The sequence below is a fragment of the Leucoraja erinacea genome, chromosome 5 (assembly GCF_028641065.1).
Source record: "Leucoraja erinacea ecotype New England chromosome 5, Leri_hhj_1, whole genome shotgun sequence".
NCBI classification, from domain to species: Eukaryota; Metazoa; Chordata; class Chondrichthyes; order Rajiformes; family Rajidae; genus Leucoraja; species Leucoraja erinaceus.
The window spans coordinates 52,563,269-52,589,732 of NC_073381.1; the positions used below are offsets into that span (position 1 = coordinate 52,563,269).

Here is a 26,464-nt window from a genome sequence, read left to right on the forward strand (position 1 = left end):
GCACTTTAGATAGATGATAATTTGGCGCAGTTGTTGCCATTCTCCAACAAGGCACTCCAGCCTGTAGTGGGTTTTAACTTTGTCTAATCTGAGATTAAGTGGCTAGAGTAGACTATTCCATTAAAAGTAATTATTAATTTAGTTACAGGTTGTGGGTCTAGCTTATGAACACCTGAAAAAAATGACTCAAAGTGCTGGAGTAACTCAGCGGATCAGGCAGCTTCTCTGGAGATCACAGAAAGGTAACTTTTCGGGTTGGACAAAGGCCCACTGCATAAATCCATGCCATTCATGTGCTTGTCCTATGCTGGTGCTTTCATTTGTTTGCCAGTGAGAGGATACCGACTATCAATGCAGGAAACTGCTGGTGGCACTGGAGGGCAATCTCAAACAACCCTGGCTTGAAAGTCCCAGCTTCATAATGTATCACTGAGATGTCCCCATTCTTTAGGGAATGGGGATTCCATTCTTCCATCATCCCCCATCTCCATCCTTTCCGCTTTCCACATGGACCATTCCCTCCGCAACTCCCTGGTCATCCCTTCCCACCCAGGCACTTTCCCCTTGGAGATGCAAAACCTGTCTCTATACCTTCTCCCTCCACCCCGTCCAAAGACCCTGGCAGTTCTTTCAGGTGAGGCAGAGATTCACTTGCACCTCCTCCAACCTCATCTACTGTATCCGTTGTTCCAGATATGAACTCTTATATATTCGTGAGGCCAAGTACAGGCTCAGCGATCATTTCACTGACCACCTCCGCTCTGTCCGCCTAGACCTATGTGATCTCTCGGTTGCTAAACACTTTAACTCCTCCTCACATTCCCACACTGACTGTTCTGTCCTGGGCCTCCTCCATTGTCAGAGTGAGGTCCAACATAACCCAACACCTCATATTTCGCTTGGGTAGCTGACACCCCAGCGGTATGATATTGATTTCTCTCACTTCAAGTATCCCTTGCTTTCCCTCTCTCTTCATCCCTCCCCATCCAAGTTTTCCAACTAGTTTCACTGTCCTTCTGATTAATTTTACTGTTTGTATGCCTCCTTGTCACCTTCCCCTCAGCTTACAATGAAACATTCTACATTTCCTTATCATCGTCATATCTCTAGACTCCCCCTCCCCTGACTCTCAGTCTGAAGAAGGGTCTCGACCTGAAACGTCAGCCATTCCTTCTCTCCAGAAATGCTGCCTGTCCCGCTCAGTTACTCCTGAGTTTTGTGTCTATACGTGGTAAGAGTCTGGATCAATCAAACAGCAGGCAACAGCAAGACTAGAGGCAGGGTGGCAGTGTTGGGCTCCTCATTGATATAATCCTTAAGGAGGACACCAGGAGTGTCATTGCCATTCAAGACTACACCTTGGTAGTCCTGATGATATGGTACAGAACAGATTGACCATCAACTGAGAAGTCGGAAGCACTTCTCAGATTCCGGAACACTGGTATCGAGATATTTCACCAGCAGTCTGAGCTTCTATTCCAATGCCTTCACCATGTAGTGGTCAAAATTATGAGGAATAGATCGGGTAAACGCACAGAGTCTCTCGCCCAGTGTAGGGGAATCGAGAACCAGAGGACATAGGTTTAAAGTGTGGGGGAAAGTTTTAATAGTAACTTGAAGTGTAACTGTTTAACACAAGGGTGTTGGGTGTATGGAACAAGCTGCGGGAGGAGATAGCTGAGGCAGGTACTAACGCAATGTTTAAGAAAAATGTAGACAGGTACATGGGTAGGATAGGGTTAGAGGGTTAAGGGCCAAATGCAAGCAGGTGGGACTAGTGTAGATGGAACACATTGATCGGTGTGGGCAAGTTAGGCCAAGGGGCCTGTTTCCACAATCTAGGACTTCTGGCTTATCAGGCTTCACAATGCTACATACATAAGCAAAGCTACTGTCCCATTCATCTCTCCCTCATTGCAGACATTGGACTTTGTCTCCGGAACTGTTGTGCTACAATGTTGAGAACTATATTCTGAAACTTTGCTCTAACTATTATACTTGTATTTGATTTGATTGTATTTAAGTATAGCATTATCTGACCTGATAGGATAGCATGCAGAACAAAGCTTTTCACTGTGCATCAGTACGTGACAATAATGAATGTACCTACCTAGACTGAATAGCCCTTGTTTTAAACAATAACACAGCGCAAACACAAAGGGTTCATAACAGCTTACCTCCACGCATGATTCATAGAAACATAGAAAATAGGTGAAGGAGTAGGCCATTCGGCCCTTCGAGCCTGCATCGCCATTCAATATGATCATGGCTGATCATCCAACTCAGTATCCTGTACCTGCCTTCTCTCCATACCCCCTGATCCCTTTAGCCACAAGGGCCAAAACTAACTCCCTCTTAAATATAGCCATGAACTGACCTCAACCACCTTCTGTGGCAGAGAGTTCCAGAGATTCATCACTCTCTGTGTGAAAATGAAAAATGTTTTTCTCATCTCGGTCCTAAAGGATTTCTCCTTTATCCTTAAACTGTGACCCCTTGTCCTGGACTTCCCCAACATCGGGAACAATCTTCCTGCATCTAGCTGTCCAACCCCTTAAGAATTTTGTAAGTTTCTATAAGATCCCCCTTAATCTTCTAAATTCTAGCGAGTACAAGCCATTACTAAAAAGGACATTTTTACAGGTTTCCACAACAAAAATAAGAAATGCTTACAAGAGCAGGTCTAGTAATATCTGTAACCGATAAAAACATATGCAGAAACAAAGAACTGCAGATACTGGTTTACCAAGAAAAGAGACAGAATGCCTGAGTAACTCAGCAGGTCAGGCAACAACCCTGGAGAATATGGATAGATGACGTTTTTGATCTGGACCCTTCTTTAGCAACACATGCATTCTGACCACATAATGCACTAGGAATGTTAGCCCATATAGCCCCGGCACTAATTTCAACAGCATGTTTGGTTTTACTTCAAATGCTCGGGAATGCAGCTTCCTTTCACTGATTTCAAAGCCTGTAATTGTCCTATGTAGGAAACCTGTGCCCAAGTTAAGTTGTTAAGCTGAAAATGAATACAAATTATTATCTTTTTTTCCCAACAGGCATACATAAATAACTTTAAAAACAAGTTGCAGTCTTGTTTTATTTGTGGCTCAAATGTATTTCAGCGCTTTATAATGTTGTTTGCTAGAATATTATCAAGCAAAAACAATTGTGATATGAATTGCAATTAAAATGTTGCAATTAAAGTGTACAAGTATAATTTTCAATACTCACAGGTTGACCTTTGTACCACTGAGGATTGTTCTTTTCCTTTCCTCGAATATTGAAAAAAGCATTCATGCCCACATCATACATGCTATTGTCAATCAGACCATGAGATTCTGGGTACAGCCCCTGAAATGAGAGAGAGTGGCACAAGGCTGATTTGATGTTTCATTGTGTGAAAACATGGTTTTGATAGAATGGTTTTGAATAGGTAGGATCCGAAAACAGATAAACCCAAAATGGATGCCTGGTACAAAATGGACACTGTATAAAGACTTTAAAATGTCATGGCTTGAGCAGGAAAGTGACGTGCGACTGATTCTATATCTATGTACAACCGTAGTGTCCGAATACAAGTTCCAACATCTGTTATCACTCCTGCCTAACAAGCTGACATGGTCATATGACTAACCTGTATAAAGGTCAAGCTTGAAAGGCAATCTGGGAGGCGACAGCGACTGCCCTGTTAGAGGGTATAGCATTTCTCCCAGAGCTCTGTCATTTAATAAAAGCCTTGTCTCTCACCTAATAGTCTAGTTTTAGACTAAGATCTTTCCAAATGTATCTCCTATTTGTGATAAATGTCTCCTTCAGGAAGCAACCTTGGCCTCTTGTATAAAGTCACATCATTTTTGGAGAGGAATTTTTGAAATTTTTTCAAAAACACTAAAAACAAAATTGGACCCCGACACGGAATTGATTATTCAAGGTACGTCAAAAGCCTGCTCTGAGCTATCATTATTTCAAAGACGTTTCCTTAATTATGGCCTGATAACGGCGAAAAAACGAATACTCAAATTTTGGAAACATACACCTGTCCCTACTCTTAAAATGTGGATTACAAATATGCCTGAGACGCTACATCTTGAAAATATTAGACTTGTCTTAGCAGAAAAAACAGATCATTTTCCGAAGACATGGACACCATTCATTGATTGATTATAAGGATAGTATGGTACAACACAACATTGGAGTTAAATCCAATTACGGGTTGGGTGATGGGTGGGGAGGGATGCGAGGCAGGTATATCACCACTTTTTTCTTTCTTTCTCTTTTTGTTTTTTTATTTTTCTTATTTTTTCTATTCCTCTCTTCTTTCTTCTATTCATTCACTCTTTGACTACACCACTGGTAGTCTAGGGGTTCTATTTTTGCACATTTCATTTTTTTTCTCTCTTGCCTTTTCTCCTTTCTCTTCTTCTAACTATAGCTAAAAGTTAAAATTGAAGCTGTACAATAACTGTATTATGTGGTATGCCGTTGGTTATATTTTTGTACATTTGCTTCTAATAAATAAAAAAATATTTTTTTTAAAAAGGCTAGTTTTTATGGGACCAATTTCCCACAACAGTTTGAAATCAGAAATAACTGATGAAGTGACTAAAGATTAAGTTCGCGCTACATGTATTGATAATCAGAAGGAACATACAAGGTGACTAGCAATAGAACTTGCTCGAACTTGAGACTACATGAAGATTTATTTTTGCATGACTGGTTAGGATTGGGAATACATTGTTCAATATGAAAAATGTTCTAGATTCAGTAGTTGCTTTGAAAAGGGAATTTGATAAATACATTGTAGGATAGTCACATGATATTCTCTTCTGTATGTGGTAATTCATCAGGATTTTGTCTGAAGGCATTTAATTCAAGGAGAAATTGCTTAGACTGGGTTTATTTTTAAAGGAACATAATTTTTAAATTTTAATAATAATACATTTTATTTATGGGCGCCTTTCAAGAGTCTCAAGGACACTTAGGATGCTGAAGAGTGATCTAATAGAGGTTTATAGAACCATGAGGGACATAGATCGGATAGTACAGTATCATACATACTATCCTACACACATTAGGGACAATTTAACTGAGGCAATTAGCCGACAAACCTGTACGTCTTTGGAGTGTGGGAAGAAACTGGAGCACCCAGAGAAAACCCACATAGGGCACAGGGAGAATGTACAAACTCCATACAGACGTACCCATAGTCAGGATCGAACCTGGGTCTCAGACGCTGTAAGGCAGCAACTCTACCGCTGCGCCACCATGCCGGTTGACTGATTATTTGGAGGAGGTTATAAGCACAGCTGATTCATGCTGTGCATTTCTCTCTAGTTTCAGAAACACGTTTGACATAACAAGCTGGTTATAACAACAAGTTAAAATAAATTGGAGTAACAAATTAGTTCAACTGGCAATAATATAGCATTGAAGGGATAACAGTTCAGGGGTACTTCTAAGACTGAAAAGCTGGTATGACTGAGATTCTACAGCACTCAAGCCTACTGCTACCATTCAATATTTGATTGTAATTTGATTTGATCATAATTTGAATTCTGCATTCCCATCTTCCCTGTAGTTAAGGCATCCTGTTCAATATCACAAATCTATCTACGTTGGCCATAAAAAAAACATTCAACAATGCTGCTTCTCGTACTCATTCTGGAAAATAATTTACAAATCCTCTGAGAAAAAAAATATTGAAGAAACCAAAAACTGCAGATGACGGTTTACAAAACAAAGACATAGATTGCTGGAGTAACTTAGTGGGTCAGGCAGCATCCCTGGAGAATGTGGATAGGAGACAGTTTGGATTGGGACCTTCTACATAACAAAATATTGCCCAAATGTCTTCTTCAATCGAGTTAAACCCCAAGTTCTGGATTCTCCCCCAATATGTAACATTGTCTCCATATTCACCCTGCAAAAACTCCTCCAGAACGTACACGTTTCAATCAAGTCACCTCTCAGAAATATCCTCCTGCCTGAAGAGTTTAATTTTGGTGATCTCTGGTTTTTGCTTCAGTTTTGTAAAGTCTTAGCCCTTTAATATGTTCCTATGTGTAAGTGAGGTTCTTGTGAAGCATTCATAACTCTAGTGACTAACGGTGTGTATCAGAGGTGGGTGCTGGGCCCAGTGCTGTTTGTACTGTGTTTAGTGTTGGTCACCCTGCTGTATGAAGGAAGTTAAGCTGGAAAGAGTGCAGAGACGATTTACAAGGATGTGGCCAGGGCTTGTGGATCTGAGCAATAGGAGCAGGTTGGGCAGGCTAAGACTTTATTCCTTGGGGAACAGAAAGCTGGGGAGTGATCTTATAGAGGTGTATAAAATCATTAGGGGTATAGGATGAATGCATAGGCATTTACCCAGAGTAGGGAATGAAAGACACGACGATATCGGTTTCATGTGAGAGTGTAAAGATTTAATTGGAATCCGAGGGGCGGCATGGGCCAAACATAGGCAGATGGGACTAGTATAGATGGGTCATCTTTGTTGGTGTGAACAATTTGGCCCATTGGGCCCATTTCCGTGCCATATGACTTTATGACTATGACATGTCTAGATTCTCCAACCTCTCCTCACAGCCAGAAATGGTGATAGACACATTAATTGCATTTTTAAAGCGCTTGAATGTGGGTTTAAGAACGTGGGCGTACTGATCTAATGCAGAAAGATGGGATTAGGGAAAATTGCTCTTCTTCAATTGGCAGAGGATCAAATGGCTTCCTTCCATTTCATAATTATTTTTATGATGCCTAGGATTACAATATTTATCGGAAATTATTAGTTTCTGAACAGTACTGTGCGACAAATGCTGCTCAAATAAATTAGATCCATTAAGCATAATTTCAATTAAATATCAAAACCCAATAAAGGGACACAAAAAAAGACAGATATGAAGACCTACCAATTCTATATTATCTTGCCAAATGTTGCAAAAGGCTTCACATACAAGTTCATTTAAAAATGCTCTGACAATTTGAAAGAAGCCTAAAAATGAAGAGAAATATTCCAAAAGATGTAGGCGGCTAATGGGCCAGATTGCCTGGACATCAGATGAAACTGCTAAAACCTTGCATGAGCTCCCTCCAACTCTGCCATTCAATGATGATCAGAAAACCAAACCAGGACATCTCCAGACTGAAGAAGGTTTTCGGCCTGAAACGTTGCCTATTTCCTTCGCTCCATAGATGCTGCCGCAACCGCTGAGTTTCTCCAGCACTTTTGTCTACCTACATGGAAAGCCTTGCGGTAGAGACTACATAACAAGCCAAAATGATTTTCTTAACCACCAAATGATTTTCTTTAGCTTGGCTCAAAACCATTAAGGAACACACGCATATCAAAAGCAACACAGTCTACTCACTGTGATAATTGAATAGTGGTTTGGAAAGGTTTTGGTTGGAAACACTGGTATCATGTATGGAGTTTGCACACCACAAGTTCCTGCCAAGAGACACAATAAAGAGATTAAGAATATGTTTATGTTGCTTTGCTGTAATGCAAGTGCACAAATTATCAGCTAGATACTATACTGCAAATTTTGGATTTAGGGCAGGTCGGATGGCACTCTTTCTGACATTATTGATTTCATACTGTGTATTGCAGAATAGTGTCAGTGCATCCTGTTGCTCTTGCGACATTTCCTTCCCATCCACTGTGCGAGCGAATGCTGTGATCCCTGCCGTTAGTAGTTTTAGTATTCTCTGGAGCTTGACATCCATGCTTCTAACTGCTGCTCCGACGTGTTTCCAGATGCAATTATTCACGACTGGAACATTCAGGGATACGCAATTTCCTGGTGCCAGATATTTGGCAGTGGTGTCCATCACAGCCTGTAGTTGCTTGAATGACAGGACATCAATGCTGGCAGCTAGTTTCTGTTCTAGGTTTCGTCCAGTCTGATTTGGCTGTATGTAGTTGGACACCATGTCCAGTAGATTTTCGCCTTCCTGCACCCCCTGCACACTTGTAGTTTGTTCAGCAAACCCCTCTTCGGGGTCACCCCAGAATTGACCCCCAGTACTCCCCTCTGACGAGGGAGATGCACTGTGCAGCCCTACGTAAGGTGCTGCTGTGGGTGTTATATATGACCCACGGTGACTAGACTCCATCTCCCGGAGTCTGTCACGTTGGAGCATTTGCTCCATGAACCGCTCCATCCGGCTCCAGCGCGCACAGCCGCTCCGCTCGCGGCTCCTCAAAGTCGGACTCATCAGAGTCAACGGCTCTGTTTGATTTTCCTTTTGCCTTCCCGCCCGGCCGCGGTGTTGATCTGGCCGGTGCGGGGGCTAAGTCGGGCACAGCTGATCCCATTACGGGTGATTCCTGTGCCGCCGGCCGCTGCTGGCTGCCCGCAACTCCGCGGTCCTCCCACGCCAGCTTTGTCGCAGCTCTGGTTGCTTTTTTGGATTTGTCCATCGTTTCCCCACCTGTGAAACAGTATGGGAAAAATAAAGACCGCAGAGTAACTACTTACCTGTCGGTCCCGACTTTTAAACTTGCTTCTGCGGGGGAACGTCGTTCCACCCTGCCTGTCGTTTCGCAATGCGTGTAACGATATGACACGCATGCGCCCTGGCGGGTTCTTCACGTAGTCACTAACGGGACTCCGAAGTAAAATGTGGGGTTATCCACTTTGGTGGCAAAAACAGGAAAGTAGACTATTATCTGAATGGTGGCCGATTAGGAAAAGGGAAGATGCAACGAGACCTGGGTGTCATGGTACACCAGTCATTGAAAGTAGGCATGCAGGTGCAGCAGGCAGTGAAGAAAGCGAATGGTATGTTAGCATTCATAGCAAAAGGATTTGAGTATAGGAGCAGGGACGTTCTACTGCAGTTGTACAGGGTCTTGGTGAGACCACATCTGGAGTTTTGCATACAGTTTTGGTCTCCTAATCTGAGAAAATACATTCTTGCCATAGAGGGAGTGCAGAGAAGGTTCACCAGACTGATTACTAGGATGTCAGGACTTTCATTTGGAGAAAGACTGGATAGACTTGACGAGTACTCGCTAGAATTTAGAAGATTAAGGGGGGATCTTATAGAAACTTACCAAATTCTTAAGGGGTTGGACAGGCTAGATGCAGGAAGATTGTTCCCGATGTTGGGGAAGTCCAGAACAAGGGGTCATGGTTTAAGGATAAGGGGGAAATCTTTTAGGACCGAGATGAGAAAAACATTTTTCACACAGAGAGTGGTGAATCTCTGGAATTCTCTGCCACAGTAGGTAGTTGAGGCCAGTTCATTGGCTATATTTAAGAGGGAGTTACATGTGGCCCTTGTAGCTAAAGGGATCAGGGGGTATGGAGAGAAGGCAGGTACAGGATACTGAGTTGGATGATCAGCCATGATCATATTGAAGGGCGGTGCAGGCTCGAAGGGCTGAATGGCCTACTCCTGCACCTATTTTCTACTCCACAACATTTGCTGAAAAAGAATCAGAGTTAACGTTTCCGACTGAAGACTTGTAAGCAAGTTTGGGTCTCCATATGTGCACAGGGAGTGGAATACCACAACCTTCTCATGGGCATCTGGGGCAGACTATAGTGTTGCTGTCAGCAAGGAAGGAATATTAAAAAACAATTGGAACCCATTCTAATTTAAAATTGTAAAATATCTTTATTCAATGAATGTATAAATGAAAAGTATACTGCAGGGACAGCAAAATTTAAAATGTTTAAATAAACCCACAATTTAACAAACAATGTTGAAAAATGTGAATCATGCATTCAACACAACTAATGTAACAATTTAGAAAAAATAACCATTTACTCCACTGAAATATATCTCAGGATTAAAGATAAAAAGCCTTTCATACAGTGTTTACATCCCAAAATTCTGAACAGTTCAGATCATTCAAAGGACAGCTCCTTCATCAGTGTCCAAAGATTTAGCCTACATTTATTAACTTGTTACTGGAATTGGACATTTTCCTTCAAACCTTGGCTCTCCGTGGGAAGAGTTATTGACTATTACAGTGTGGATAAAACACAACGTGCAGGTAAAATGCAAGAGTTTGAGGCCCATAGCCACAAAAGGTGCAGGGAAGTTCAAATCAGAGCAAAACACAAACCAGAAATGCAAAATATTCCCAATATTTATTTAATATTGGTTATCTGGAGAAAAGAGCTCATATTTATAAAAACACTTTTTTTCCAAGCTAATGATGTCTTCCAATGAAACCAGAAAGTGCTGAAAACAGGCTGCACGTCAAACTTCCATGAAAAGATAAACGGTGTCAACAATTCAGATCAAAGAGGCCCTTTGCAACCAAATCTCTCTTTGCACAGCATGGTCTTTGATGTTCATATTTTAAAATGAATACATGTTCTGGGGCTGGAAACTAATTTGTTTTGGTACAGATGCCCATTTTCATTGTTCGTAGTTGGCTTTCAATCTAACTACTGGAATTAAACTGAGCCATTGTAATCTGTGAAGTGAAAATGAATTTGTAAAAAATCTTTTTAGAAATCCAAATTTATTCCATTCCCAATGACACTCGGGTCCATTGTACAAAAAACAGCAGGATTGTAACTAATTTAAGATGCAGAAGATTGCAAGGACCAAGGCATGATCATTATGCATTTGTCGAGGAATAATGAATAGTATATCTGATTACCGCATGATAGACATTTTGCACAATACATGAGATTTCCAGCAACGGTGCAAAATAAATCTGGGAAGGAAAAAACGTGTGCACCATCCTGGTGTTGCCAGGTCGAGAGGGTGTGTGAGCTACAGGGAGAGGTTGAGTAGGCTGGGTCTATTCCATGGAGCGTAGGAGGATGAGGGGGACCCTACAGAGGAGTACAAAATCATGAGAGGAATAGATCGGGTAGATGCACAGTCTCTTGCCCAGAGTAGGGCAATCGAAGACTAGAGGACATACGTAGGTTCAAGGTGAAGGGGAAAAGATTTAATAGGAATCCGAGAGGTAACTTTTTCACACAAAGGGTGGTAGGTGTATGGAACAAGCGTAGGAGGTAGTTGAGGCTGGGATTACCCTGTCATTTAAGAAACAGTTAGACGGGTACATCGATAATGTCTGAAGAATGGTCTCGACCCGGAACATCGCCCATCCTTCTCTCCAGACATGCTTCCTGTCCTGCTGAGTTACTCGAGCATTTTATGTCAACCAGGTACACGGATAGGACAGGTTTGGAAGGATAAACGCAGGCAGGTGGGACTAGTGTAGTTGGGACATGTTGGGCAAGTTGGGCCGACGGGCATGTTTCCACACTGTATCACTCAATGGCCCTAAAACACACTTACAATTTACAGACACTTACAGAAGACTGAAGGGAATGCAACAGAAGAGCTTTTGGATAGATACTCACGCAGTTTACTCAAAACAGGTAAGCGACTATTCCACGTCTGAAAATAATCAGCTCGAAATCCGTCCAGCGAAAACAGGATGAGAGGAGGCCGAGTATACCTATTATTAAAACGAATCAACATTTAGGATGTATTCTGAACTTAACATTGTTGCAGGATTTTATAATCTCTTCTTATTGAGTCCACACACAAGATTAGTTGTTCAGCCAGAGCTGAACACACGTCTCGGCATCTGCACAATGGTGTCTGTCTTGTCGCTTGTTGTGCGTGGTGATGGAAACAGGGCAGAGACGTGAACCTGACCTCAAGGATTTTACAATGAACCATCCAGTCCACCACAGGCCTGTCACTTCATTTTATCCAGTCCATTTTCACCTTGTGTTGCATTAAGAAGACAAGCGCTATCATCAAGGACGCCTGCCACTCTGAGCATTTCCGTTTCTCTCTTCGACTGTCACCGAAAAGAGAGCCTGAAAGTCCATAACTCTACACTTAAAAATAAATAGCTCCTTTCCCATGGCTATCAGACTCCTGAACAAATTACCTCTATTACATCCCCCTTTACCTTGCCACTTACTCATCATTTTGGTTATTCTGCTTAATATTTTAGTTTTTTTGTTTTACATGAGCTTAGCGGTAGAGTTACTGCCTCAAACCCCTGTCTCACGGTGCGAGTCCACCCACGAGTGATCCCGAGTTTAAAACAAATCAAACTCATGGTAATCACGTAGAATTAACGTAGCGGGAACGTCGGAACTCGTGGACGTAACTTAGCGACTCATAAGGCTAATGGCAGGTACTCGGGAAACTTGTTAACTCGTGAAAATCTTTCAATATGATGAAAGATTTCCACGAGTCAAATTTACTCTTGAAGTAAAAATGTTAAACTTTTAAACTCGTTGTAAGAACGTAGTAGCCCGTGAGTTTACCGTAGTGACTCGTGAGTCTACCGTGGGCACTCTTTAACTCACCCGGACAGGCAGCATCTCTGGAGAGAAGGAATGAGTGACGGGATGTTGATTGTCACTCCCTTTCAGTTTCCCAGGAGGTCGGGACGAGGCTGGAGTTGGGATGGAAAGGGGTGGGGGGGGGGGGGGGGGGGGGGGGGGGGGGGGGGGGGGGGGGGGGGGGGTTGGGGTGACTTAGTACGAGAGGTGTACTGACTGTGTGGGCAGACACTTTGGTAGTGATTGCCCATGGGGTTTACTGTTCAGGACTTCATAATGCATAAACAGTGGAGCGATTAACCCTGGAAAGGGGGGAGACTTCTCTCTGAGTTTGATCCAGGAAACTGAAGCAGGCTCACTTAGACTTAATATTTTCTTGAGGTTATTAACGACAAATAAATGGATGGGAAGGGTTTAGAGGGCTATGGGCCACATGCAGGCAAATAGGACTACCCCAAGATGCCAACTTGGACGGCACGGCCAAGCTGGGCCGAAGGACCTGTTTCTGTGTTGTACAGCACCATGACTAAGGATCCACTGCGATTGACATGTTTTGTACTTTTTCTTTCTAAAGATGCAGTGTATTTTGGTGACTATTGCACACTGCAGACCAGAAGCGCCTTCAATACCCAGATATACCAGATCCACACAAAATCTTATTTTGCGGCAACTATTTATAATGCTCTCTGCATTATGAAGTCCTCGACAGTGAACCCCATGGGCAATCATACCAAAGTGTCTGCCCACAGTCAGTACACCTCTTCTACACTAGTCTCCCGTACTAAGTCACCCCAACGCCCCTCCCCCCTCCCACCACTCCCCTCCCCCCCCCCTCCCCCCCTCCCCCCCCCCCCCCCCCCCCCCCCCCTCCCCCTCCCAACTCCAGTCTCGTCCCCCGACCCCCTGGGAAAGTGAAGGGAGCGACAATCAATTGCCACGGATATCAACTGCCCGACTTTTGAGAATGGATTCGATGGTTTGTACCCACTCCCCCTCCCTCCCCCCCCCACCCTCCCTCCCCACCCCCCCTCCCACCCACCCACCCACCCACCCACCAAGCCCAGCCGACCCATCCCCATTACAGCGGCAGAAGCGACATTTCCAAGAGAATGGGGCAGAGAGCTGGGGCAGGGCTGGGATGGGAGCAGGGCAGATGAGGAGCACCAAAGGAACAAACAAGTTGATGGCTGCAAGGGGCAGGCAGCAGAGGTCTTGTGCCCCAGCGAGGTTGACCACTCTTCCCCCTGCTAATGCACACACAGAAAGAGAGAGATGAGAGCAGAGAATGATCCCAGCCTAACCCAAGAGCCTTGTCACCCCAGACAGATTAATAACGCCTGCGCATCCACCTCCCACCCCAACCTCCCTCAACCTCAACTCACGCCTGGGCACCAAAGCAGCTCAGGAGGTGAACCCTGAGCTCCGTCCCCCAACAATCTGATGTGCAACTGATGTGACATAACATCGGCTGCGGCCGGCCGACACCCGGCATGGACTTCTCACACCTCACACACGAAAAATGTGTGCGAATAAACAAAAACAAGGAATAAAAACAAAAAATATATTCCGCTTAGAACGAGCAGGCGCAGAGACATCTGTCCACATTCAAAGATTTCATCTCCCGTCTCCCTGCAGTGTGTAGACCTGGCAGTAAATTCAATTAGAATATAGCAAACCTCCGCCCGCTGGTCTTCTCACTACGTGATGCGTGTTTCAAATAAATCATGTATAACTGCTCTGGCACTGGACGGTGCGTATTTTCCCTTTGTAGGTCATATCAATAGATGCGGCCGCGCTGAATTCTATCTTTAACTCAAAGCCGCAGGATGGAGCTGTCTTCTTTAACACTGTTGCTTCGCCGCCACCGCCTCCTTGCTGCACAATGGTAGCGAGTGCGGGGCCGAGATCCTGCCTAGTTTTTTTAAGTTCTGAAATTGAATAACTTTCAATACTGAATCAGAATATACTTACTGAATGAGATGCTGTCCAGCTCCTCTATTTGATACTTAAAACAGACCTTCATTCACGGTTGGCTCAAGAGTAACTCAGGAGAGGAACTTGGTAACTCGGGAGAGGAACTTGGTACATCGCAGAAATGAGAAGTAAACAGCAAACTTAGATATACACGTGGGAACTCGTTTAAACTCATGAACATAAACTTGGAATCTCGTAGACAACCACGAGTGTGATTTTTTCTTTCACTCGGGATCACTCGTGGGTGGACTCGCACTGTGAGACAGGGCCATCACAGCGTCAGAGACCTAGGTTCAATACTAACTTCAGGTGCTTGTCTGTACGGAGTTTGTACGTTCTCCCTGTGACCTGCATGGGATTTCTCCAAAACTGCGGTCTCCTCCCACACTCCAAAGATGTACAGGTTTTTTGGTAATTGGGTTGGAGTAAATGTAAAAATTGTCCCTAGTGTGTGTAGGATAGTGCCGGGATTGCTGGTCAGTGCGTTCTCGGTGGGCCGAAGGGCTTGTATCTTTAAATTAATCTAAACTTCAAATTGTAATGCATCTTTGAACCCTTCTGCTCTTTTACATACATGTATTGTGTATTTATTGATGCATTATTGTATAGATTTTGTTTACTCAAGAGACCTTCATGTGAACTAGGAACTTCATTGCACCCTGATGTATAAGACAATAACAAATCTAAATTTGAAATTGAATTTCATTAACCATGTTCCTAGATGATTTTATTTCAATGTGTAACAACCAATTCACTCTTCCACATCGCATGAAAAATCAAATTGATTTTTAAGCTACGAGTGTTTTATTTTTCTCTCCTGTTTGAAAATTGTTTCTAGATTTCCCAAATGGGCAAAATAATCAGACTGCCTTGCAGTGTCACATCAGCTTCACACAAAAGCATTCTTAAGCAGTCTCTCGGGATCACTTAAATATACTTTGTTCCTTGAGCTACATTGGCACAGCATGACTACTTTTCAGCTTCATTTCAAATCATTCCACTGTTTAGTTTAGTTTAGAAATACAGTGGGAAATCAGGCCTTTAAGCCCACTGAGTCTACGCTGCAACATTAGTACACTAGTTATATGTCATCCCACAGAGGCTCCCTACACACTAGGGGAAATTTACAGAGGTCAATTAACCTATAAACTTGCATGTTCTTGGGATGTGGGACGAAACTGGCGCACCTGGAGAAAACCCACACAGTACAAACTCCGCACAGACACCACCCATAGTCAGGATCAAATCCAGCTCCCTAGTGCAGTGAAGCAGCAGCTCTACCGCTGCGCCACTGCTGTGTCTTAGCTCTCCAATTTTCTGTAACTGTGTTGGATGTTTATGTTAAAATATATTTTGTGTATTCTGTTGCTTTTTATTAGTATGACTGTAAGGCAAATCAAATTCCTTGTATGTTGCAAAACATACTTGGCTAATAAAGTGTGATTATGATTATGTTAAATGTGACTTTCAAACCTAAGAGTGTTACTGGTCCACCACATTAGGACCTGGCCATCACCAGGCTATTAACATCTGGCCTAGCAAGATTGTTTCTCTTTCATCAGACTCTGGATAACGTTCACCCCATATACTGAGAGTACTGAGGGTTTAACAAGGACGAAAATGGGGTAGTATTATTATTGGGGGGTTTTTTAAATGCATTCAAAAGGTCCCAGAAATTTTTTTTCTGGATCAACATACTGATATACTTCACTCTGCAGACTCTGACATCACGGGATCCGACCGTGCTGGATCCTAGTGCTAGTCCCCCTAACACAGGGAACCTCAGTTCCACTGGGGCTTCACCTTCCACCTCAAACCATGTGACCCCAGCTCTTCCCCACACACACTATAGTCCTCATACCCCCCTCCTCCCAGACCACCCACCACCCCCCCACCAGGCATCGCCTTGGTCTCAGTCCAGTCACCTGCCTTCCTCCAGCCCCAACCCCCATCCTTGCTGTGTGTTCACCATCCCCCCCGACCTCCCCCTCTCTGATACCGAACGGTTTGTCCTCAGCAGAGGCCTCACCTTTGCTCCCCTCCATCCCCACCTCAACGAGTTCCGTGTCTGCCACAATGTGGAGCTCTTCTTCCGTCGCCTCCACATCCAAGCGTTTTTCCATGGGAAGGAATCCTCACCTCCTAGTGAGGCCTTCTCCAACAGACCCCCTCCTCTTGGACTCCCCCTCATGGTCATCTTCCGGCTTTAGACCTTTTTATTGTAAACTGCCGGCGGGACATCAACCGCCTCAACTTCTCCACTCCCCTGTTTCACCCTAATCTCTCCCCCCCCTGAATGCACAGCCATCGACTCACTCCGCAACAACCCAGACTGGGTGTTCAAACCTGCCGACAAGAGAGGTGCCGTGGTAGTCTGGCGCGCTGATCTCTACAACTCTCAGACACCTCCTCCTACTTATCCTTGGACCATGACCCCACAGACAAGACAAGACAAGAGACAACAGACATTTATTGTCACATGTACCAATTGGTACAGCCATTATCTCTAGCACCATCACTGACTTCATCACCTCTGGCTCCCTGCCTTCCCAAGCCTCCAACCTCATCGTTCCCCAGCCCCGCAAGGCCCGATTTTACCTTCTCCCCAAAATCCACAAACCTGATTGTCCTGGCAGACACATTGTTTCTACCTGTTCCGTGTCCTACCAAACTTATTTCCACATACCTCGACTCCATCCTATTCCCCCTGGTTAAATCCCTCCCTACCTACGTTCAAGACACCTCGCACGCTCATTGTCGACTCCAGGACTTCCGGTCTCTAGGCCCCCATTCCCTCATCTTCACCATGGATGTCCAGTCACGCTACACCTCCATCCCCCACCAGGAGGGTCTCAAAGCCCTCCATTTCTTCCTCGACCGCAAAACCAACTAATCCCCGACTACTGATAATCTCCCCTGCCTAGCAGAGCTGGTCCTTACCCTTAATAACTTTTTGTTTGACTCCTCCCATTTCCTCCAAATACAAGGCGTAGCTATAGGCACACGCATGGGCCCTAGCTATGCCTGCCTCTTTGTAGGGTACGTCGAACAATCTTTGTTCGAGGCGTACCAGGGCCCCATCCCCATAGTCTAGATTGTAAAGCTCCGAACGCAAATTTTCACTTTTATGCTGACGACACAGTGATATATTGCTCTGCGTCTACCCCAAATCAGGCTCTCTGTCAGCTCCAAACTGCTTTTAACACTGTGCAACGTAACCCGTGTGATTTAAAACTTGTTTTAAATGCTGACAAGACAAAGCTTATGCTGTTCACTAAAGCTAAATCAAAGCCCTCGGATCTCCCTCCTATCACCACTTTGCAGGGCTCTGTGATTGAATCTGTGTCTCAATATAAATATCTGGGAATTATAATTGACGATTCTCTTTTTTAAACCTCATATCCAGCAATTTGTGAAAAAACTAAAGATTAAATTATGTTTTTACTTTAGAAACAAGTCTTGGTTTTCTTTTGAAGCCAAAAAAAGACTTGTTGCTGCAACGTTGATGTCTGTGTTGGACTATGGTGATGTTTTACATATGAATGCATCTTCAAAATGCCTACAGTCTTTGAACACGGTCTACCACGGAGCACTGAGATTTGTTACTAATTTTAAAACCCTCACGCACCATTGCTCTTTGTATGCGCAATTTGGATGGTTTGTCCTGTCCACCCGCAGACTCCATCATTGGCATATCCTTATTTATAAGACTATCCTCGGTGTTCTTCCTTCATACCTGCAGAAGTATGTAATTCGAAAAAGCACAGGAACTTATCAGCTCCGCTCTGAGGACTTGTTCTTACTAACTGCACCTAAAGTCCGTACTGAACTGGGGAAAAGGGCATTTAGTTATGCTGCTCCCTTCGCATGGAACCAGCTGCAGAATAAACTGAAACTTAAGGAGCTGGTTTCTATAAACAGATTTAAATCCCTTCTTAATGATGTTGAAGCGGGCTCTTCTGTCTGTACATGATTTGTTTGATGATGTTCTGACTGTGACTCTATTTATATGTTCTCTGTTGTTTTAAAATTATTGTCTGTAACTGTGGAACTGTGCTGCTGCCTGTCTTGGCCAGGACTCTCTTGTAAAAGAGATTTTTAATCTCAATGAGACTTCTCCTGGTTAAATAAAGGTTAAATAAAAATAAAATAAAAATCCCCAAACTCCACCCACGCTACATTGACGACTGCATTGGTGCTACCTCCTGCACCCACACACAACTCACTGACTTCATCCATTTCACCACTAACTTCCATCCTGCACTCAAATACACCTGGACCATTTCCGACATTTCCCTACCATTTCTAGGCCTCACTATCTCCATCGCAGGTGATAGACTACTGACCGACATCCACTATAAACCAACTGACTCCCATGGTTATCAGGACTATACTTCTTCCCATCCTGCTTCCTGTAAGGACTCTATCCCCTACTGCCAATTCCTCCATCAACACAGCATCTGCACCCAGGATGAGGTGTTCCACACCAGGGCATCAGATATGTCCTCATTCTTCAGGGAACGGGGGTTCCCCTCTTCCACTATAGATGAGGCTCTCACCAGGGTCTCTTCTATACCCCCTAACACTGCTCTCACTCCCCATCCTCCCCACTCGTAACCAGGGCAGAGTCCCCCTAGTCCTCACCTTCCACCCTACTGGCCGTCACATACAACAAATAATCATCCACCATTTTTGCCACCTCCAACGGGATCCCACCACTGGCCACATCTTCCCATCTCCTCCCCATCTGCTTTCCACAGAGACCGCTCCCTCCGTAATTCCCTGGTCAATTCGTCCCTTCCCACCCAAACCACCCCCTCTCCTGGCACTTTCCCTTGCAAATGCAGGAAATGCTACACTTGTCGCTTTACCTCCCCCCTTGACTCCATTCAAGGACCCAAGCAGTCTTTCCAGGTGCGGCAAAGGTTCACCTGCACCTCCTCCAACCTCATCCGCTGCTCTAGATGTCAGTTGCTCTACATCCGTGAGACCAAGAGTAGGCTTGGCGATCGCTTCACCCAACAGCTCCGCTCGGTTCGCAATAGCCAACCTGATCTCCCGGTGGCTCAGCACTTCAACTCACATTCCGAATCCGACCTTTCTGTCCTGGGCATCCTCCATGGCCAGAGTGAGGCCCACCGTAAATTCGAGGAGCAGCACCTCATATTTCACTTGGGCAGTTTACACACTTGCGGTATAAACATTGACCTCCAATTTCAGGTAGTCCTTGCTTTCTCCTCCCCTTCTCAGCTCTCCCTAAACACACTGTCTCCACCTATTCCTTTCTTCTTTCCGCGCCCCCACCCCACCCTCACATCAGTCTGAAGAAGGGTCTCAACCCGAAACGTTGCCTATTTCCTTCGCTCCATCGATGCTGCCTCATCTGCTGAGTTTCTCCAGCATTTTTGTCTACCTACTGATATGTTAGGTTGGATTGGGAAGAACTGAGTGAAAAATAACTGGGAATAATCAAGTGGGGTGTATTAGCTGGTGTGTTTTTAGTTTTTAGTTTAGTTCTACAGCGCGGAAACAGGCCCTTCCGCGCCTACCATTGATCCCCGCACACCAACACTATCCTACGCACACTAGGGACAATTTACAATTATACCAAGCCAATTAACCTACAAACCTGTACATCTGTGGAGTGTGGGAGGAAACTGGAGATGACGGAGAACACCTACGCAGGTCACGGGGAGAGCGTACAAACTCTGCACAGACAAGAACCCATAGTCAGGATTGAACCTGGGTCTCTGGTGCTATAGGGCAGCAACTATAACAGTGCGCCACCATGCCGCCCTGTGCGAGTGGTATGCTTTCTTCTCATATGGAGGATAGGCATCATTCGAAAGGCTATAGTTCATGCCTGCTGCTAATTTCTCAAGAAGACAGAAGTCAATGGTCTTGTTGAGTTGCATTGATGAAGATACCGTTACTGCTTTTATGTGGGAATGCCAGGATTTTGCCCCATTGATGTTTATAGGCCATCAATATATAAGATGTACAACTAGTAGGAAAACCTGCAGGTGGCGCTGTTTGCATTGTATTTCATGGTGGCAAGATTGAGGGTTTGAGATGTGCTGTTGTTTGACTTCTTTGCATTTTATTAAAAGTACACATCAAAGCCATGGAAACAATGAGCATTTAAGGTAGTGGATGTGGTGTCAGTAGATTGGGCTCCTACATCCTGGATGGGATTTCATTTCTGAGGTATTGTTGGAACTGCTCTAATCCAGGCAAGTGAACATTGCATCACATGCTTAACTTGATGGTGGTAAAGTCTGAGAATTAGAAGGCACTCACAGTATGATCTTTCCTACTATCACTTCTTACATTTTACATTTTAAACTTTGAGAAGCATTAAAGAAAGATGTGAGAACCAGGAGAGAACTTCTTAAACAAAAAATGTTGAATACAAGTTTTTGATTGATTGAAAGATACAGAATGGAAACAGGCCCTTTGGCCCAATGGGCCCATTCCGATCATCAATCATCCATTCATACCACCTCCGTATTATCCCCACTTTCTCATCCACGGCCCACCTATTGAGGGCAATTTACCGAGGCCAATTAACCTACAAACCCCCATATCTTTGGGATATGGGAGGAAAGCAGAGCATGTGAAAGAAACCCACGGAATCACAGAGAGAATGTGCAAACTCCATACAGACAGCACCCAAGGTCAGGATCGAACCCAGGTATCTGGCACTGTGAGGCAGTTGATCTATCAGCAGCGACACTGTGCCACTTGAAAAAGCCCCTAACCCCAGCCGTCTCCAGCTGTGTAGACCTGTGTAGACCTGAGGCCTGGATCAATTTGAATCTTATTTCTTGCTACATGGTCTATGATATTCCAGCCAAGGTTACACAACAGAATCCACAGATTTTAGTATTGCCTCAGTCTAGATCCAAAGGTCTAGCCGGGATCTTTAAAGTGTTGCTCAACAGACGAGCCACCAAGGACCAGATAATAATTAAACGTTTTGGAGATCGCCAAAATATTTTCACGCCACAATAATTCACTCGTTTGTGAGTGGTTAAGATGGGAGTCAGATAATTAACAATCTTGCTCTACACATCAATTCAGAATATGCCAGTACAGTGATTAAGGGAGTAGACAAATTAAAAATAACAAGTACAAGCCTCATCAGCACAATTTGGAAAATAGTAATTCAGCAAATCTCGCATTTATAAACTTGAACTAATGAGAAAAGTAGCCAGGTAAACTCTGAAACATATGAAAAAATAAGTTCACTCATGCCAGTCAGATAAGCAAATCAACAATTCTGACTGGCTCATGTCCAAACGCATCTTTGAAGTCAATATATAGTGTTGTTGAATGATATGGTCTTGGCTATTTGTTTGGATTAATATTAAATTTTCCTGTTCGAGCAACAATCATTAACAACTTTACAATAATAACCTGAGGTGGGCATTAAATGTGGCTTCTATATTGTTGTTCATTTCAATGTTCTGTTTGGGGCACATACCAATAAAACACTCTTGACTCTTGGCCTTGTGTGGGCTTTGTTAGGATACTAATTAATGTTTCTTATGCCTATTTCTAGGGATTTTGCATAGCTGAATTTTGCAAATCAGTGTCTACCAGAGATTTCTGCATGAGATCAGTTATGATGTTTGTAGTTCACGAGGACAAACTTTTCTCTGGTGTAAAATCAGACCCAAATCTCAGTAATAAATGGGCTTCTATGAACTCCCATGAATTTCCCTAACTGTTTATAAGACCATAGTGATAGGACCAGAATTAGGCCATTCGGCCCATCAAGTCTACTCCGCCATTCAATCGTGACTGATCTATCTCACCTTCCTAACCCCATTCTCCTGACACCCCTACTAATCAAGAATCTATCTATCTCTGCCGTACAAAAATATCTATTGACTAGGCCTCCAGAACCCTATGTGGCAATGAATTCCACAGAGTCACCACCCTGGGACTACAGAAATTTCCCCTCACCTCATTCCTAAAGTAGCATCCTATAATTCTGAGGCTATGACCTCTGGTCCTATACTCCCCCACTAGTGGAAACATCCTCTCCCCATCCACTCTATCCAGGCCTATCCAGGTTTAATCTTGAAGAACAAGCGAAGTCCTACCCTGCTGGACATTGGGGTGTCGCAATATCTTCACAATCTTCCTGAAGCCAGCTTTTTTCACCTATGGAAAAGTAAGAAGTTATTTAAAAAATATTTTTGATGAATTCTGGTACAAATTCCTTCCTAATTTAATAACTATGTTTAAAGCATAAATCTACTTCATCAAATCACCAATTATTCTGTTTCTTTACTAAAACTCATTGACCTTCTTAAAATATTGATTTAACCCACTACAAAATATTTCCAGTGTTTTAAAAAAAAGAAAACAACTCTTGACCCGAAACATCATCCAACAAAACAAAACTTCTCTCCGGAGATGTTGCCAGTCCCGTTGAGTTAATCCAGCTTTTTGTGTCTATCTTCTGTTGAAAAAGATCAGTCGGTCTGTTCAGCATCAGTGGCGAGAGACAACGTGTTAACGTTTCAGATCAATGACCTTTCAGAACAGATCTAACTAATTGTCACTAACCGAGTTATTAACTTCACCTTTCTACCATTCCTGAAAGTCAATGTGAGTATTTCTATCATTGCATCCAATCACTCATACAAGACACAAACAATTTTATTATTCTGTTACAGAATAGCAAGAATATCCATTTTATTCTATGTTTCAACCTTATTTGTTCCAATTATACCATTACCATCAGATGACATCCATTGCCCTTGTAATGATTCTATTCTCAAGTTCTGATGCAGGGTTCGTGACATTGATCACCCTTTTTCCTCCACAGATGCTGCCTGACCCGCTGACCTTCTCCAGCAATTTGTTTTTGCTCCTCGATATTGCAGCACCTGCAGTATCTTATCTCCATCCATTCTATTCTGTCTATAACTGACTTCTACCCCTCCCAATTCATGATTGCCACTTCATTCCCTTCCTTGTTATTCCTGAACAGTAAGGACACTGTCTTATAGTTCCAGTGGATCAAAACATTTTTTTGTGCTGAATTTAAGAAATAATTGAAGCAACTTATAGATGTTTTGTGATTATAATATTTACCTAAGGGTCAAGCAGACAAATTATAAAGTCTTAACAAAATATTGAGAATGCAATGGAAAATAAATTCAAAATGTTTAACACAGTCAAACAATTACACACAACTAATTAGAATCACAAAGATTAAGCCAAAGGTGGAAATGTTAATACCAGAGTTTACTGCAATTTTAGTGCAACTTAAGGGGTAAAGGAATCAAGGGTAAAAGCAGGAATGGGGTACTGATATTGGGTGATCAGCCATGATCATACTGAATGGCGGTGCTGGCTTGAAGGGCCTAATGGCCTACTCCTGCACCTATTTTCTATGTTTCTGTGTTTTAATTCAAGCAACAGCATTTCACACAGGTGAGTTTTGCCTTTTATATCTATTATTACCTTTACAAATTGAATTGTAGTCAGTGCAACAATCCTTCTTCTGGATGCAGTCATCAGAGCACGAACAGTGGCTTTCTCTGAGTCGCTTCTCACCACAGCGAGACTCGCACGTCCAGGTTTCAACTAAAATAAGTCAAATAAATGTAGAACATAGTTTAAAATGCACCTATTTCACAATTTGGATCACTTTTCGCACAGCACAATTCGTGGGAGAGGGGTCGGCTCTGCCAAAGCAGTTTGTCAATTACTATCTTTGTATCCAAGACGCACAGTTGAATGCAGCCAGAGAAATAGATTAGCTTCCACTAGTTCGCCAAGTCTTGCCAAGGTTTTAAAGGCCTGGTAGGGAAGAGGGAAGTGATTGCCTCTGTAATTTGCACCAAGGGGGTAGTGACTCTTTAGAATTATTTATCCGAGATTGATGCAGAGGCTTAGTCACTGATACATTGAAAACAGACATGAATGTTATTATTAAGGAATCAAAGTATAAGGGGTTAGTGGAAGAATGTAGCATGGAACTAAACAAGGTCTGGCAGAAGAAACTTTACATCAAACAATTCATATCTTCACATTAAAATAACCCAATGTTAGTTCCAGACACTTATTCTGGGCACATCAAAGCATGATGTATGAATTCATGTTTTGAACAGAATATCTTTACTATCTCCACACATCAATTCTCCATGATAACTGCACTTCAAATCTGGATTTTCTTTGCTCCTCCACAAGTGTCTCCTTTCAACTCCAATTCCTCCTGCTGCCCCTCTTTGTAGATATTCTTTAAAATCTACACATTCTATCAGATATCTGGTCTGCTAGCATGCCTCAGTGCATTCTTAGGAAAGTCTGTTTTAGCTGTGCTTGATAATCACAACAGTGAAGTATCTTGGATCCTTTGCATTACACACAAGAACATATTGTTCATAGAGTTCTAATCTGCATCAACCTCCCTCACTGCTGGTAGATATTTTGCTTTTGGAAGAACTTTGCCCATTGGTTGGAAAAGAGCAGCTTTTCCCTTTGTTTGGGGCAGAAAATATTTCTAATTTTATAAGCAGCCACATGATTTCAAAGTTTCCATTCAATTTAGAATGCGCTGATTTTTAATAGCACAATTTTATTTGTTCTATCATGATGACACAATGCTTTCAATTCAAATATTTAATCTCAGAAAGGAAAATTCAACCAATTCTCAAAGATCTTCTCATGTTATCAAACAAACCGCAGAAATCACAGTCATCCAACATCTCAGTACTTGTCTTTATCAGCCTCAGCACTTCGCAAGTTCCATTAGAATATTGTTAATCACCTGCATAATGTTTTAAAGCAGTAATGTAATAATGATGAGCAAAAAAAAAAATGCTGGAGAGACTCAGTGGGTCCGGCAGCATCTTTGGAAGGAATGGTGCGTCACGCTTTGCTGCCTGTCCGTCAGATGCTGCCTGACACACCGAGTTCTTCCCATGCTTTGTGTTTTGCACAAGATTCTAGCATCAGCTGTCTCTTGTATCTCCAATATAATAATTATGATCTTTTAAGAACCCCCTTTATCCATTAAAATCAAGCTAGGGCAGCGCAATGTAACCTGTAAAATGCACATTCTCTACCACATGGGAACTCCACGACATTTCCCCATTCCAGGACAACCAAGGTGAAGGAAACGTCTTCATCTGGAAGACTCATCAAGCTCATCACGAGTGTTGTGGAGAGCACTTTACAAGTGATGTTAATACATCATACATTTCAAGAGACTGTACACACTGAGGGAACGGGTGACTGCCAGACACCAAAAATAATAGATGACGCGTTTCCTGTACTCTTAACATACTAATTTTAGTTTAGTTTATTGTCACGTGCACCGAGGTACAGTGAAAAGCTTTTGTTGCGTGCTAACCAGTCAACAGAAAGACAATACATGATTACAATCGAGCCGTCCAGTGTACAGATACATGATAAAGGGAATAACATGAATGATTATTTAGTCCAATCAAAGATAGTCCGAGGGTTTCCAATGAGGTACATAGTAGCTCATGACTGCTCTCTAGTTGTTGATGGGATGGTTCAGTTGCCTGATAACAGCATTTCTGAGTACTGTTGGGGAAAAAGGTTCACCATGGGGAGTGCAGCAGAGCATGGCTTTAGCATCATAGATGGCTCAATTGAACGGGGTGGGAGGAGGATAGCAACAGTTACAAGCGAAGATGCCTCTCTGGGATAGGTAAAGGCCACTCAGCTCATCAAACCTGTTCTGCAGTGGCTGATCAGATTCTACCTTCAAATCCAAAATCCTATAAACCCTTGGAAACCCTTCACCCTCATTTATCCAGAATGGATGTACTTTTACCTTAAACATATTCAAATACTCTGTTTGCTCTGTCCTTTAAGGAGGATAGTTTCAAATTTATACAAAAACCATCCGTGAGAAATGAAAAAAAAATCACATATCTCTGCCGTAAATGGACAACAACTTACTTCTAAAAGATGATTCCTTGTTCTGGATTCTCCCATGAAGCAAAATAATCTCCACATCCAAACTCAGGATTTTACATGCTTCAATCAAATCCAGGCTCGCTCTTCTAAACTCCACTGAGCACACATCCATCATCTCCAACCTTCTTCATAATGCAACCTGCTATTCCATGTACTAATCTGAACATACAGGAACGGGCCCATTGTCCTGTGTCTGTGCCAGTCATCATTCTACATTAATCTAA

General features: G+C 43.1%; 1 protein-coding gene across 1 annotated transcript in view; it reads right to left on the minus strand.

Moving 5' to 3' along the window:
* Positions 1 to 26,464, minus strand: part of LOC129697252 (venom phosphodiesterase 2-like) — a 133,031-nt gene that overhangs the window by 56,355 nt on the left and 50,212 nt on the right. Inside the window, exons 3-7 of the mRNA XM_055635606.1 lie at positions 23,751 to 23,873; positions 22,379 to 22,439; positions 11,349 to 11,446; positions 7,374 to 7,453; positions 3,238 to 3,357 (exon numbers count right to left, since the gene is read on the minus strand). Of these exons, the coding sequence (XP_055491581.1) occupies positions 3,238 to 3,357; positions 7,374 to 7,453; positions 11,349 to 11,446; positions 22,379 to 22,439; positions 23,751 to 23,873 (482 nt within the window). The remainder of the gene's footprint in view (positions 1 to 3,237; positions 3,358 to 7,373; positions 7,454 to 11,348; positions 11,447 to 22,378; positions 22,440 to 23,750; positions 23,874 to 26,464) is intronic.